This window comes from Lithobates pipiens, unplaced genomic scaffold (assembly GCF_037356315.1).
Source record: "Lithobates pipiens isolate NorthernLeopardFrog02 unplaced genomic scaffold, aLitPip1_a1.2 Scaffold_8, whole genome shotgun sequence".
NCBI lineage: Eukaryota > Metazoa > Chordata > Amphibia > Anura > Ranidae > Lithobates > Lithobates pipiens.
This window is the reverse complement of record NW_027507903.1, coordinates 601,213,739-601,230,588: the sequence shown is the minus strand read 5'-3', so window position 1 is coordinate 601,230,588 and position 16,850 is coordinate 601,213,739. Positions and strand designations below refer to the sequence as shown.

Genomic DNA, 16,850 nt, shown 5'->3' with positions numbered 1-16,850 from the left:
TTTTTGGAAAATCCGAAAATCTTAGTACTCCGGACTGCACGCTGAAAAAGTCAGCTGAAGCCCACACACGAGCGGATTGTCCGCTGAAATGTGTTTCAACGGACTAAGTACGTCAAACAGTTTGACCGTGTGTACGCGGCATTAGGTATACATTTATATTCAACACATACAGTATATACATACACAGCCTTTTCATATTTGTGTTGCTATATCAAATGAAAGGATTTGTCGATTGATTTGTAAAAAGCTTGTTTTGAGATATCAGTGAGGAGGAGCCGAATAGTAGAGCTTGTACGTGTACTGAACAAATATGAATGCCTCATTTACATTGTTTTTTTTTTTCAATTGCTGCTTTAAGCAATGGCATACCTCCTTAGACCCAGGTCTGTCTGGACAGTATGGTCACCTGCTGACTTGGCACCATCCACCGGCAGCTTAATTCTTCAACAAGGCACAAAAGTTGAATCCAACAAAATTTTACTTCAACTAATTTCAGTATAGAGATTTTCCCGGTCTTCTAAAGTGTAAGAAGACAATGACTTCCCTAACCCCTGTCCCTGTAAAGTACTAACAATGACCGAGGGACCATGGAAACAGGGAGGGTGTAGCAAGGACGGAACTAAAACACACACATTCTCCATGCGCTACAGCCAAAGTGCTATCAGTACATGTGAATGAGATCACCAAAGGGCCGCCCCAGGCTGCTGTCAAAAATCCACTTGGAGTAGGGAATTCCCATTAGCCAGCCGTGCATGTGCATCATGACATGCGCATGGATGTGAGTCAAAGAGTCAGCATTGTTATCAGAGGGCTTATTTAAGGGATGATATTTTCATTGTTGAGCTTATATCCATCTAACCCAATGGGGATTACCACAATGTACATAATTGCATCAAGGGCCCTAAGTGCTGTTTCTCTTTGACTGGTTGGACTGAACTAACTAGCTCTAAACAGAAAGAGGGAGAAACCAAAACACATATTAAACCAATTATAATGGCCCAAAACTTACTCTATATGTCAGAATACAACAAAACAATAATAAGCTAAAACAGTTTAATACAACAGAGAAAAGTTACATAAAAGTAGGGCAGAACATACATTTATAAATACAAACTATACAAAGATACAAGGCATTTAAATATTAATACATACTGAAAACTGTATTTACATCAAGTCAATATATTTTACATGTGTATCTAAAACAAGAATATAATACTATACATTAACATAGAATTCCAGCTTAAACCTAACTAGTCTTAAAATTGCTGCCCGCCTCCTAACACCTATGCTAACTAACCTATGTAAAAAATATATACACTATATTGTCAAAAGTATTAGGATGCCTGCCTTTACATGAACTTTAATGGCATCCCAGTCTTAGTCCGTAGGGTTCAGTATTGAGTTGGCCCACCCTTTGCAGTTATAACAGCTTCACCTCTTCTGGGAAGGCTGTCCACAAGGTTTAGGAGTGTGTCTATGGGAATGTTTGACCATTCTTCCAGAAGAGCATTTGTGAGGTCAGGCACTGATGTTAGATGAGAAGGCCTGGCTCACAATCTCCGCTCTAATTCATCCCAAAGGTGTTCTATCGGGTTGAGGTCAAGACTCTGTGCAGGCCAGTCAAGTTCCTCCACCCCCAACCTCGCTCATCCATGTCTTTATGGACCTTGCTTTGTGTACTGGTGTGCAGTCATGTTGGAACAGAAAGGGGCCATCCCCAAACTGTTCCCCCAAAGTTGGGAGCATGAAATTGTCCAAAATGTCTTGGTATGCTGACGCCTTAAGAGTTCCCTTCCCTGGAACTAGTGCCCCGTACACACGATCGGAAATTCGGCCAGCAAAAGTCCGATGAGAGCTTTTAGTTCGAAAATGCGATCGTGTGTATGCTCTATTGGAATTTTGCTAGCGGAATTTCAGCCAGCAAAAGATTAAGAGCATGTTCTCAATTTTTCTGTCAGAAAAAGTTTCGATCGGAAATTCCAACGCATGCTCAAAAACAATTCAACACATGCTCAGAAGCATTGAACTTCATTTTCTCGGCTCATCATAGTGTTGTGCGTCACTGCGTTCTTGACGGTCTAAAGTTTTGCGTGATCGTGTGTATGCAAGCCAAGCTTGAGCGGAATTCCATCAGAAAAACCATCCAAGTTTTTTTCCAACGGAAAATCCGCTCGTATGTACGGGGCATAAGGGGCCAACCCCAACCCCTGAAAATCAACCCTATACCAGAATCCCCCTTCACCAAATGATTTGGACTAGTGCACAAAGCAAAGTCCATAAAGACATTGAAAAGTGAGTTTGGGGTGGAGGAACTTGACTGGCCTGCACAGTCCTGACTTCAACCCGATAGAACACTTTGGGATGAATTAGAGTGGAGACCAGGACTTCTCGTCCAACATCAGTGCCTGACCTCACAAATGTGCTTCTGGAAGAATGGTCAAATGTTCCCATAGACACACTCCTAAACCTTGTGGACAGCCTTCCCAGAAGAGTTGAAGCTGTTATAGCTGCAAAGGGTGGGCCAACTCAATATTGAACCCTATGGACTAAAACTAGGATGCCATTAATATTCATGTGCATATAAAGGCTGGTGTACCAAAACCTTTGACAATATAGTGTGCATCTTTCTTACACAGGTTAGTCCGCACATGTGTAAGGAGGAGGGGAGGGGACATTTTTAAGGCTAGTTGGGTTTAAGCTGGAATTGCCCTTTAACTGTAAGACACGTGTAACCTGCAATGCGACTATTCAATAGACTCATAGAATGCTTCTTTACGTTCAGCTGTTTGGTGCTTTCTTCTGTACAGGTAGATTGCCAGAGTAATGGTGACACCGATAAGGACGGCTAGAGTAACCCCCACTCCAATGAACAGGCCGAGCTTTGATATCCTCCCACTGCACCGGTCATCTGCATATATGTAGAGGTCTGTCCCCGGGCAGCTAGAGATATAAAGGACAGTCTCACATTATAAAAGATTCATGCATGATTACTAACTCATCCCTAAAGAGAACTTGAGGTTTTGACAAAATCTAAATGCTGCAAAGTAGGAGAGCAAGAAAGGTAGACACTGCCATTTTTTTTCCAGATATTTTATAGGGTGGTTACAATTAATGGAAAACATAATTGATGTCAATAAGGAAAGCATTCAGCTTGAGTGGCCAAGAAAGCAAGGGGGGGGGGGGGTGCAGGGGGGGTGAGCATGCTTCCCCATTCCCCTCAAACCATAACCAGGGCACATACCCTCAACATGGGAGGGGAGACACCTCGCCAGAGAGGACCCCCTAGCCTAGTACCTTGTCCCCATGTTGATGAGGACAAGAGCTTCTTCCCCATATTGTGGTTCGGTGGTTGTGGGGATCTGTGGATGGGAGGCTTATCAGGATCTGCAATTCCCCAATAAATGTAAATATAAATATATATATATATATATATATATATATATATATATATATATATATATATATATATATATTTTTTTTTTTATAAATAGACCACAGAGTGTTAGGGATTAGTTTAGGGGTTATGTTTAGGGGATGAGATTCGATTGTGCACATTTCTGTATTCAAAGTAGATTCCTTTGTGTTTGCTATTTGGGCCAAATTGCCAATTACTGTCTGATAAGTTTGCTCTTCACGCAAAAAATTAGGAACAACCCATAATGCACTGCTCAGATTTTGCCTCCTGGGTCAAAGTTACGTGAGTCAATAAGTTGAAGGAATGAATAACCCAGTCACTATCTGTAAAAGAATGGGCACACAGCAGCCATATTGTCAGTGTGTGTAGGACCTTTTAGGGAGAGATGCCATGCTATATGGTGGATTGTGTTGGTAGGCTACATATGCTTTGGTATACTGTTTTGAACAATGTCATGTGTGGGAAGGCAACATGGTTTAATGTCATATTTCTGGAGTTTCACTTCCTGACAAAAGCCTTAATGGAGGCCTGATCTCTGAATATTCTGATATGCTACAAAGCTTTGATGTGCAACTTGTTACATTCCAAAGGCCACCTGTCTGTCTCAACCAGGAAGTGAAACTCCAGAAATATGATATTAAACCATGTTGCCTTCCAACATCCTTTGTCAAGAATCAGCGGCTACTTCCTTATCCCTCGCCCCCTTCCTTTATCTTTACAGACACTTAAAAATTCACCCCCAACAATCGAATGTATCAAGGTGCACTGGTTAAAGGGGGTTATTGGCAATCTTTTCTTTAGGCTCCGCACCTACAGAGGCCTTTTCCTTATTTGCGTTTTCTTTTCCTTGCCAACTCACGTTACCGAACTATGAGGTACTCTGTAGCGGATTTTATGACAGAACAATATGTTATTTTGTGCCTTATGGGCTTATGTCCATGGATATTTTTTCTTTATATTGTATTGTGATGTCAATTGTTTCAATAAACTTTTATTGATAAAAAGAAAAAAAAGAATCAGCGGCTAAAGAAACCAGATCTATGTAGCTACACATGAAAACTGAGACCAGACAATGTGGATATCCTTAAAGTGAGTTTTTTTTTACAGTAAAAACACACAAAACAAGCATGCACAGCAAACAGTGAAAACATAAACAACTCCAGCAAACAAGAACAAACCCCAAAGACAAAAATAATAAATGAACCTCACTACTGATGAAATGCAAATGTCTACAATATAAGGGACATGGGTAACAGGGATGCAAAGGAAGGGAATCACTACTAGCTACAAGAGCAGGTACCATGAGCAAGGCAGAGGGGTGCAGGATGGATCAGGATACAGGAAGCACAAGGATCTGGTAGCAAGGGGGAAATCAACAGGATAGTGATGCCCTGGGGGAAAGGAGCTGGACTTTCAAACGAGCGGACTTGGCCACACATGATCACTCAAAAAGTCAGACGGATCGTAACGTGATGGTGTAGAATAAGGAAGTTCATAGCCAGTAGCCAATAGCTGCCCTAGCGTTGGCTTTAGTCCGTCGGACTAGCACACAGATGACCGGATTTTTCGACCGAACTCGAGTCCCTCGCAAAGATTTGAAGCAAATTTTATTTCTAGGTCCGCCAGATATTTGGGAAGAAAAAGTCAGCTGGAGCCCACACACAATCGAATTGTCCGACGGATTCCAGTTTGGCGGACCAAGTCCGTCAAAAAGTCCGGTCGTGTGTACGTGGCATTATGCTTCTTCATGGCAACTCATAAGTCATATGGTGATGTATGTGCCACTGGGAGAAACCATTATATGTAGAGGGAGGAGTAGATTTTCACACACCTGGAAGTGTGGAATGTTTGTAGCAACCAGATAGCAGTAAAGGGATAGAGTTTCAAGAAATGGGCAACTGGAAAGGCAAGTATAGGGCCTTCTCTTTAACATGCCTGGTAGTTTTTGGTAAGTGACCCTATAGTGTAACCTTTAAGAATTTTCTAGTGTCATTTTTTTAAGTGAGGTGGGTAGTTACTTAAAGTGGGGTGCCCCCTAAATTTTTTTTTTTAAGTCAGCAGCTACAAATACTGCAGCTGCTGACTTCTAATAATTGGACACTTACCTGTCCCAGGGTCCAGCGATGCGGGGGAACGAAGCACCCGCTCGTTCCCTGCTCCGCTCGCAGAGCCGGCATTCTTACTGTGGGCACCCGGCTGTGGCGTCACAGCCGGGCACCCACTGCGCATGCGCGAGCGGCGCCGTGCACCGTGATATTCTGCACAGTCATCTGGGACATGTGACAGGTCCCAGATGACTGTGCGGTGCCAAGGGGAAGTGATATCAGTGCCCGGGCACTGAAGGAGGTAGACTACGAGGGACCCCCTAGCAACAGGCATTTAGAGGTTAGTAAAAAAACATTTTTTTCCAATTATTTTTATTTTTTTTAATGAATTTTAAGCTATTTCTTTTTTTTTTTTGGTGGAAACACCACTTTAATACTTACAAGCATCGGGGACCAATTGAAGGCAGAATATCACAGGTGCCCCAGTTACAGTAGAAATAATTAGGAGACATTGGATTACAATGAGACACGCAGCTCAGAACACCTGAACTCAATACTGGAGTGTAGAATTTCTTTAACCACTTGCTTACTGGGCACTTAAACCCCCCTCAGTCCCAGACCAATTTTCAGCTTTCAGCGCTGATGCACTTTGAGTGACAATTGCGCGGGCATACAACACTGTACCCAAATGAAATTTTTATCATTTTTTTCCCACAAATAGAGCTTTCTTTTGGTGGTATTTAGTTACAGCTCGGAGTTTTATTTTTTGCTAAACAAACAAAAAAAGATGCAAAAAAAAAAAAAAAAAAATCATGTTTTAATAGTTTGTTATAAAATTTTGCAAACGGGTCATTTTTCTCCTTCATTGAAGTGCGCTGATTAGGCGGCACTGATAGGCTGCATTGGTGGGCACTGATGGGCTGCATTGGTGGGCACTGATGGGCTGCATTGGTGGGCACTGATGGGCTGCACTGGTGGGCACTGATAGGCATAGTTAAGGCGGCACTAATAGGCACAGATAAGGCGGCACCGATGGGCACAGATAAGGCGGCACTGATGGGCAAAGATGGGCACAGATAAGATGGCACGGATGGGTGGCACGGATAAGTGGCACGGATGGGTGGCACGGATGGGCACTGATAGGTACCACAGATAGATGGGACTGATGGGCACTGATAGGTGGCACTGATAGGTGGCTCTGATAGGTGGCACTGCTGGGCACTGATGGGCGGCACTGCTGGGCACTGATGGGCGGCACTGCTGGGCACTGATGGGCGGCACTGGGGTGCAGCACCTTTGAGGCAGATTGGGTGGCACTGTGGGTGGCACTGTGGGGTGGCACTGTGGGTGGCACTGTGGGTGGCACTGTGGGCACTATGGGCACTGACAGGGGGCACTGACGGGGGGCACTTACTTTTTCTTTTATTTTACTTCAGGATGGCACTGCGGGAGGCAGGTGGGCACAGGCAGGTGGCAGGTGGTCCCTTGTATTGATGGCCGTGATCGGTGATCGGCTTGTATTGATGGCCGCCGGTGATCGGCTTTTTTTTTCTCTCCTCGCGCTGTCAGCGCGAGGAGGAATAATAGCCGATTACCGGCTCCGTTCTATCACATGATCAGCTGTCATTGGCTGACAGCTGATCACGTGATAAGGGGTCGGGATCGACCCCTTACACGGATCGGTGATCAGGCGAGTCTCACGGACTCGCCGATCACAGAGCGCGCCGCGCGCGCCCCTCAGGGGGCGCGCAGGCCGCTCGTAACCAGGACGACGTCAATAGACGTAGTCCTGGAAATGTAGGTCCGCGCTAATGCCGTCATTTGGCAATAGCGCGGATCTGAAGTGGTTAAATAACTTGGAATGTGTTCACAGGGTCCTGGAGATAAAGAAGACACTATGAACAATAAAAACTTTTAACATCATGAACATATGTTTTGTCATCTTCAACTTGCTTACCAAACAAGAATTATGCCCCATAAACACTATCAGATTTTCTGCTGATTTTTGTCTTCAGATTTACCAAAACCATGTAGTGCAAGGGCCTGCCTGATTGCATACACATTGAAACTCCTAAGGTTTGACCTCATATTACATGGTTTTGGTAAATCTGAAGGAAAAAATCAGCAGAAAATCTGTGCATGGGGCTTTACAGTCAATGTGGTCTAAAGCCTCATACACACGATCGGACTTTGTACAAACTTTCCCTTGGATTTTTGTACAAAGGGCGCCGGCCGTGAACTTGTATTGCATACACACGGTAGGACTTTTTTAGCCAACTTTCACCAAATCACGTGTTTTTTTCAGCTCTTTACCGCCACCTTTGGTCAACTTCTGTATTGCTGTCTGATCTTTTGCATTGGTTCTGACCATGCTTGTTTTGTACTTTGTACAAAAGTCTATGGTTTTGTGTACACACGATCAGACTTTGCTCCATCGGACTTATGTTGTCTAAAAGTTTGTCCGTTCGCACATCCAACAAAAGTCTGACGAAAAACGAAAAAGTTTGTCCGATGGAGCGTACACATGGTTGGATGTTGCCTTAAAACAGCTAATTTGTATGTTTGTTGTCAAAAAGTCCGATTGTGTGTATGGGCCTTAACAATACACACCAAACTGTGCATGTGCAGCCTGACTCCAGTAACTCTGTCTTATCCAGACATGTTTTGGAGTCAGTGGAAGAAGGGGAGGATCAGAGAAGACAGGATAAAATGGTATTTTTACACAATGCAGAGGATTAACCCCTTAGGTTCCACGCTATAATAATCATGCTTTATTGCATATACAGACTGATTTTACTGTTGTGGGTTTAGTAACACTTTAAGATAATTTGGGTTTGCTTGAACACAAATTATCACCCATGTAAGCATTTAAAGTGTTACTAAAACCAAGGAGCCTGCCTATCTGGTCTCCCACAGTACACAGAACATGGGCATGTAATTATTTTAGTAAATATAAACTGCTAAATTCCTTTTCCCATCAGCAGTATATAGCAGTCTTGTGACTTCTATCAGTTCCTGGTTAAAGCTTGTAGGAGTTTTCATTCAACTCTAACTTCCTATGAGGCTGCAGGACCCCTGACCCGCTGTCTGGACAGTGGTGATTGGCCCTTTGCTGATCACATACACTCTCACAGGAAAAAAAAAAAAAACCTCTAGCAATACACACCAAACTGAGCATTTGCAGAGTTCCACCCAAGGTTCTATTAGGAGATGGATTGGGGACTGTGGAAGAAGGGGAGGATCAGAAAAGATGGGATCAAACAGGCTTTTTACACAATGCACAGGATTAACACCTTAGGTTCCACAGTGAGTATAACAAGCATGCTTTACTGCACATATAGACTGATTTTACTGTTGTAGGTTTAGTAAAACTTTACACTACTGCAAAGCATCCACCCAAGTCTTTGGACCCAAGGATCAATGTAGTGAGTGGATCTTTTTTTCTTTGTTCTAAATATTGTTTTGTTGTAAACATATTGCATTATTTTTTTTACACTATTCTTTGTGATGGGCCGTAAGGTTCAAATTTGGGAGAAATGTGATTCAGCCACCCCATGCACCTTGGCAGCAACAGATCACTTCTTTTAGTGATCTATTGCTGATCAGTCAGCAATAGATAGCTATTTAACTGATCTGTTGCTGCAGGGGGCAGCGCAGATCGGGAATAGAACTAAAAATAAGTATCACAGTAACAACAATGGTGCACAATCATCTTGATACCTTTCACACCAAGTCTTTTGAGCCCTTTGATTAAGCACTTTAGTGTGAAACGTGTCCATGTGATTATACTCTATTGTTGGTTCTGCAATTGATGTTTCTTTAAAAAAACCTCCTGGCCTTTTAATGAGCTGCTTAGATCTATGACTGAGGTTTTGCATGATACATTCAGCTGGGCAAAGCTGTGACATTAGTAGCAATCCAGAAGAAGACGCGGGCTGAATTCCCAGTAGGGTTGCCACCTGTCTGGGATTCACCCGGACAGTCCAGGTTTTGAATCATGTGTTCGGGTTTCAGGTGGACTGGAACCCGGACACATTATTCAGACCAGGCTGAGGCTCCCCAAGTAACCAAGGTAGTCACACACAAATCTGTTGCCGTCCGGGAGCTGCGGGCGGCTGTCTGGGGGCAGATCCATCACCATTGGGGGGGCAGGACGATGATGTCTGCAAGAGCAATTTGGCCACACCCACTGTTTTCTGCAGCACGCTATGCTCACAGCTTTTCTATTCTCCTTGGGGCACCCAAAGGTGTCCCAGGCCCGCTAAAGTGTCCGGGTTTCACTTGAAGTAAAGGTGGCAACCCTAATTTTCACTTCCTCTACTAGTACTCTCTACTTCTGGGGTGCTTTGTTGTGGAAGAACAGTGTATCCTTCAATTTCAGACAGGTAATGTAAAAGAGGGTGCACTGAAAAAGAGTAACCCTTCGTTCTGGATGCTATATGGGCTTGCATCAGCGAGGAACGTCCATATTCACCCCTCTACAGCCATGGAGAATACCATACCTCTCAACTGTCCCTGATTTTGAGGGACTGTCCCTGACTTTGAGGGACTGTCCCTGATTTGGAACAAAGCCCCTCTGTCCATCTTTCCTCCTCATTCGTCCCTTGTTTTGGCTATATAGTTATATATAAAATGCTACTTATCTATCAAAAAGTGTTTCCCAGTGCTAAACCTTCCATCCAATTTATAAATGGCTTCATTTTTGAAATTCCAAAAGCCGAAATAAAGGCGTAGTAGTGGTAAAAAAAAAAAAAAAACACTTGTAGGTTTAACCAATAATTTTTTTTTGTACAATTTTCCTTTAACGGGGGTTGTGGCAGGGGGTTGTGTCCTATGCCTACATACTTTTGTTAATAGGTGTCCCTCATTCCCATCTCAGAAAGTTGGGAGATGTGGAATCCTAGGCTGCAGGTCTGTGAGCAGGGACCTGATTGGTGAAATTGCTGATTTTTTTTTTTTATGCACCTTTACAACTATACAAATGTGTAACTGGAGAGAAGCAGCTTACTACTTACCTATACTAGATGTTTTGATTGACGTGATGGTGGTGGTGGTAGTGGTAGTTGGTACTGTAGTGGTTGACGTGGTAGAAGGTGAAGTAGTGGTTTCAGAGATACCTGTGCTATGTTTGGTCTCAGGTGACGTAGATATATCTGCAATTGCAATATGGCAGTGTTAGCAGGCACGGCTGTTCCAATAACTGTTGTGGTCTGGGGAAAAGATGAAATTACAGCCTTTCCCGTTTGTATTCAAAGGATACCAAGATTTTATTGTAGGGCAGAAAGCTCAATTAGTTCTCATTTCCAGGAAAAAAAAGTACTACATTTCAATTGAAATGTTACACAAACATGCAGGACCATCTTCTGCTAAGAACGTTGACTATTTCCTCATTAGGTGCTATTCAAAGAACTACAGTGCCTTGCAAAAGTATTCACGCCCCCCTTGGCTTTTTACCTATTTTGTTACATTACCACCTTTAGTTCAATGCTTTTTTAATCTGAGTTATATATGATGGATCAAGAACACAATAGTCTAAGTTGGTGAAGTAAAATTAGAAAAATATATATACATAAAACTATTTTTCTGAAATAAAAATTGATAATTGGCATGTGCGTATGTATTCACCCCCTTTGTTATGAAGCCCATAAAAAGCTCTGGTGCAACCAATTACCTTCAGAAGTCACATAGTTAGTGAAATTATGTCCATCAAGTCACATGATCTGTTATTACATACACACACCTTTTTGAAAGGCCCCAGAGGCTGCAAAACCTAAGCAAGAGGCCCCACTAACCGAACACTGCCATGAAGATCAAGGAACTCTCCAAACAAGTAAGGGACAATGTTGTTGAGAAGTACAAGTCAGGGTTAGGTTATGAAAAAATATCCAAATCTTTGATGATCCCTAGGAGCACCATCAAATCTATTATAACCAAACGGAAAGAAAATGGCACAACAGCAAACCTGCCAAGAGACGGCCACACACCAAAACTCACAGACCAGGCCATGAGGGTATTAATCAGACAGGCAGCATAGAGACCTAAGGTAACCCTGGAGGAGCTGCAGAGTTCCACAGCAGAGACTGGAGTATCTGTACATAGGACGACAATAAGCCGTACGCTCCATAGAGCTGGGCTTTATGGCAGAGTGGCAAGAAGAAAGCCATTACTTTCATCAAAAACAAAATGACACATTTTGAGTTTGCAAAAAAGCCTGTGGGAGACTCCCAAAATGTATGGAGGAAGGTGCTCTGATCTGATGAGACAAAAATTGATCTTTTTGGCCTTCCAGTAGGACAATGCCCCTGAACACACTGCTAAAGGTTTAAGGGGAAACATGTAAATGTGTTGGAATGGCCTAGTCAAAGCCCAGACCTCAATCCAATAGAAAATCTGTGGTCAGACTTAAAGATTGCTGTTCATGAGCGCAAACCATCCAAGGAGCTGGAGCAGTTTTGCAAGGAGGAATGGGCAAAAATCCCAGTAGTAAGGTGTGGCAAGCTCATAAAGACTTATCCATGAGATTTGATAGCCGCAAAAAAGGTGGGTCTACAAAGTATTGACTTTAGTGGGGTGAATAGTTATGCACATTGACTTTTTCTGTTATTTTGTCCTATTTGTTTGCTTCACAATAAAAAAAAAAAATCTTCAAAGTCGCGGGCATGTTCTGTAAATTAAATGATGCAAATCCTCAAACAATCCATGTTCATTCCAGGTTGTGAGGCAACAAAACATGAAAAATGCTAAGGGGGTTGAATACTTTTGCAAGGCACTGTAGGAATTCTAGTTTCTTATTATGCCTATGATGGCAATGGGGTATGAATTCTTGCCCCATAACCTTCTGGAGTGTTAAAAGTAGAATTCCAACTAGATTCTACTAGAAGACCAGCGGTCACTTGGTGGGCATGGAGCCGGGGTCTCTTTTGGAGGGGCTACTGTATATTCTGGAATTCAAAAGTGAACTGGTAAATAGTAATTTGGACCACTTTTTTACCAGTTCAGTATTATGCCACGCATTGTATCCCAAAGGTGTTCTATCGAGTTGAGGTCAGAACTCTGTGCAGGCCATCAAGTTCCTCCACTCCAAACTCGCTCATCCACGTCTTTATGGACCTTGTTTGTGCACTGGTGTGCAGTCATGTTGGTACAGGAAGGGGCCATCCCAAAACTGTTCCCACAAATTGGAAGCATGAAATTGTCCAAAATGTCTTGGTATGCTGACACCTTAAGAATTCCCTTCACTGGAACTAAGGGACCAGGCCCAACCCCTGAAAAATAGCCCCAAACCATAATCCTGACCTCAACCCGATAAAACACCTTTGGGAGGAATTAGTGCAGAGACTGCGAGCCAGGCCTTCTGGTCCACATGAGTGCCTGACCTCACAAATGCTCTTCTGGAAGAATGGTCAAACATTCCTATAGACACACTCCTAAACCTTGTGGACGGCCTTCCCAGAAGAGTTGAAGCTGTTATAGCTGCAAAGGGTGGGCCAACTCAATATTGAACCTTACAGACTGGGATGCCATTAACCTCCTTAGCGGTATTCCCGAGTGTGGCTTGGGGGGGGGAATTTTCAGTACCAAAAGTGGTAACCCCCAAGCCACACTGGAGATCACATCACAGGATCCAGGTAAAATTACTTACCTTGTCCCCAGGATCCTGCGATTTCTCCCCGCTGTGTGTACAAGCTGTGTCTCCGCTTGATCTGTCACAGTGCCGAGCTCCGTTCCCTGCGAGCGAGGTGACGCACAGGGACGGAGAATGGCGCCAAATTCAAAAAGTTTAAAACACACACTACATACAGTGCACTGTAATCTTACAGATTACATAACTGTATGAAATTATTTCACATCCCTTTTGTCCCCTAGTGGTTTGTCTGGTGCCCTGCATGCAGTTTTATATGATATATACCGTTCTTTCTGCCTGGAAACTTGAGATTGTCCATAGCAACCAAAAAGCATCCCTTTACATCAAAAGCAGTTTTAGACCAGCTAGAAAACAGTGATAATAAATTAGTGATTTGTGGGGAAATTCGTCATCAAACACTGAAAGTTATGACAATGACAATTCTGCAACTCAGCAAATTTCTGTGTTTTTGATTTGATTACATTATTGAATAATTTGTATTATTATTATTATTTGTTATGATTATTTATAGTTATTTATTATATTATAATTTATGATTTAGTGTTTCAAACTTTATCATATCCGGGATATCTACTAGACTCTTGTTTGGACAGATTTAAGTATGCCATTCCTAAGAATTACAGGCCTACAATATAAAATGCCAAATTTCCATGCAAAACATTGTACCGCTTTGAGCATCAAAAATCTGACAAAATTATAACGCCAGGGAGGTTAAAGTTCATGTGCATGTAAATGCAGGCGTCCCAATACTTTTTACCTATATATTGTGTATTTATATGTATCAAAGGTATTGCATATCTCATACTACAGTTTTTAATTACGTTGTATTTTAAAGTAAACGCGCCAATACCACGGAAGGATTGATCTCTGCTAGTTTCCTCACTAAATGTGGGATAGTTTGTTGTGACATGTACAATAAAAAGAGGTCACTGATATAGAGCAACCCTTCATTCTCAATTCCATAGGGCAGTGCTGGCGTAGCTTGGCACCCCAGATGTTTTGGAACTACATTTCTCATGATGCTTAGGCCCCTTTCACACTGGGGCGGTGCGGGCGTCGGCGGTAAAGCGGCGCTATTTTTAGCGGCGCTTTACCGTCGTTTTATCGGCGGTCTGCGGGCACTAGCGGGGTGGTTTTAACCCCCGCTAGCGGCCGAAAAAGGGTTAAAACCGCCCGCAAAGCGCCGCTGCAGCGGCGCTTTGCCGGCGGTATTGCCGCGCTGTCCCATTGATTTCAATGGGTAGGAGCGGTTTAGGAGCGGTGAATACACCGCTCCTTCACCGCTCCAAAGATGCGGCTAGCAGGACTTTTTTCACTGTCCTGCCAGCGCACCGCTTCAGTGTGAAAGCCCTCCGGCTTTCACACTGGAGTGAAAGGGGCCGGTTTTTTTCAGGCGCTACACAGGCGCTATTTTTAGCGCTGTAACGCCTGAATACCGCCCCAGTGTGAAAGCAGCCTTAACTACACTGCAGAGTGCAAGAGCATCATGGGAAATGTAGTTCCAAAACATCTGGGGTGCAAAGATTTGCCATCACTGTCATAGGGGCTAGCATCAGTTAGGAGCTTGCATATGCACACTTCTACAGCCATGGAGAATATTAAGCTGAATGTCTGTGGCCAGGGACCATACTTTATTGGTGAAATAGCCGAAAGTTATTTTTTACGCAAATTTACAGCCATACAAATACTGTTTATAACTGGAGAGGGACATCTTACTACTTACCTATAGTAGATGTTTTGATTGCTGGGGCGGTGGCGGTCGCTGGTATAGTTGTATGCGGTGTGGTAGAGGGTGTATTAGTGGTTTCATATTTTATTGCTGTAGTTGCTTTAGTTTCAGGTGATGTAGGCTTATATGTAAGCACATCCACTTTGGCAGTGTGAGTAGGTAGAGTTGTTCCAATACCGGTTATGGTTTGGAGAAAAGTTGGAGTTACAGCCGTTCCCTTTTGTACTGAAAGAACACAGAGATTTTATTGGCGGACAGAAGATATCGGCTTGTGCCATGTTTTTTTCCAATAGTAAAGAGCTAAAACTACCACATTCTAATACTACTAGAATTTATAAGAAGATATAAGATTTATTACACACAGTGGCATTTGTTGTTTTCTAAAGGTTTGCTAACTTTTCTGCTCTGATATACCAAACATCCTCTTATGCCGCGTACACACGACCGGACTTTCTGGCAGAAAAGGTCCTACAGAATCATTCAGCCGGATATTACAATCATGTGTGGGCTTCATTAGACTTTCTTCTTCAAAAATTCAGACAGACCTAGAATAGAACATGTTTCAAATCTGTCCGATGGAATCAATTTCTATTGGTAAAAGCGTTCGTCTGTGTGCTGGTCCGACGGACCAAATACGACGCAAGGGCAGCTATTGGCTACTGGCTATTGAACTTCCTTTCCTAGTCCCGTTGTACGTCATCACGTTCAAAACGAACTGACTTTGATCGGCAAGTCCGATCGGTCGGAACTTCATCGGGAAGACCGTCTGACCTTTTCAGGTCGTGTGTATGAGGCATTAAATGTAACATGAGAAGGTCTAAGCCCTTGTACACACGGTCGGACATTCTGACAACAAAATCCGTCAGATTTTGTCCGACGGATTTTGTCCGAAACTGGTGTTGCATACACAAGGTCGGACAAAGTTGTCGGAAAATCCGATCCTTCGTAACGTGATGACATTATTTCATTACGAAAGGACCAGGTTCAGGCTAGTAGCCAATAGCTTGGGTCTAGGAATTTGATCTGAGCATGCGTGGTACTTTGTCCGATCGGAATTCTCTACAAACGATCGGACAAAGTCTGATCGGATCATGTTGTCGGAAAATTTTATAGCCCAGCTCTAAAACCTTGTCAGTCGGATATTCCGACGGAAACAGTCCGATGGAGCCCACACATGGTCAGATTATCCAACAACATGGTCCGATCAGACATTTTCCGTCGGAATGTCCGACCATGTGTACAAGGGCTAACACTTTGCCGACAGCCAATGTTTAGCAGAAACCAGGAAGGTTCTGTACTATTTTCATGCAAAAACAGACCAACAGTGATCAATTGTAATAGGAGGGTCTAGGTCCACAGTCCAAACTTTAAGGAAGAGGTGCCAACTAGCCAAGTACATGTATCCTCCACATGATGCAGCTACTTATATTTCCTTTTTCCTCCTGCATTGTTTTTGGGTTAGGAAGACAACCAACCCCGTAAGCTTCCATTGATTATCACAGCTAATGATTAGCAGATCAGGATGGAAGTGTGGGTTTTAGGCTTGGGGTCTTCTGTCATTAGCGTTCCATGATGAGTACAATTTGTAAGGCTCACTAGCTCTGATTAGACTGCTTTTATAAAACAGAGATGGAGGCAGGTGCCTCCAAAATGGTTAATGGGTTTTTCCTGTCTGTGTTCACGTCCTCAAGGTAATCAACTCAGCCCCCTATAGGTCAAAAAATATATAATGCCCTAGTGATCTTCCAGGGAAAATACTGCCAAAATGTAGCTGTTACTCTACCGGAGTGATCACCCGCTCTTCGGGGGGTGATGGGAGCCTAGTCAGGGTTCCCAATAGGATCTGGAGCCTTGAGACCCACATGGACGTACAAATGCCAGTGATGGACTGTATTGCCTGTGCGGGTTAATTCCAACTTATGGAATCTAAGAAAACTTATGTTGCCTCTTGTGAATTTATTGCCGAAATGGACTCTTGCCTTGAAAGAATTGCCTAATGGACTTTGCCATCTGCCC

General features: G+C 43.2%; 1 protein-coding gene across 2 annotated transcripts in view; it reads right to left on the bottom strand.

Annotated features, from left to right (window-relative positions):
* Window positions 1-1,039: 1,039 nt before the first annotated feature.
* Window positions 1,040-16,850, bottom strand: part of LOC143961290 (uncharacterized) — a 35,613-nt gene continuing 19,802 nt past the window's right edge. Inside the window, exons 2-6 of one of the 2 annotated variants that reach the window (XM_077470542.1) lie at window positions 14,829-15,059; window positions 10,476-10,613; window positions 7,312-7,337; window positions 5,902-6,038; window positions 1,040-2,940 (exon numbers count right to left, since the gene is read on the bottom strand). In XM_077470542.1, the coding sequence (XP_077326668.1) occupies window positions 2,745-2,940; window positions 5,902-6,038; window positions 7,312-7,337; window positions 10,476-10,613; window positions 14,829-15,059 (728 nt within the window). In that variant the 3' untranslated portion in view covers window positions 1,040-2,744. The remainder of the gene's footprint in view (window positions 2,941-5,901; window positions 6,039-7,311; window positions 7,338-10,475; window positions 10,614-14,828; window positions 15,060-16,850) is intronic. The other variant, XM_077470543.1, reaches the window with a different exon arrangement.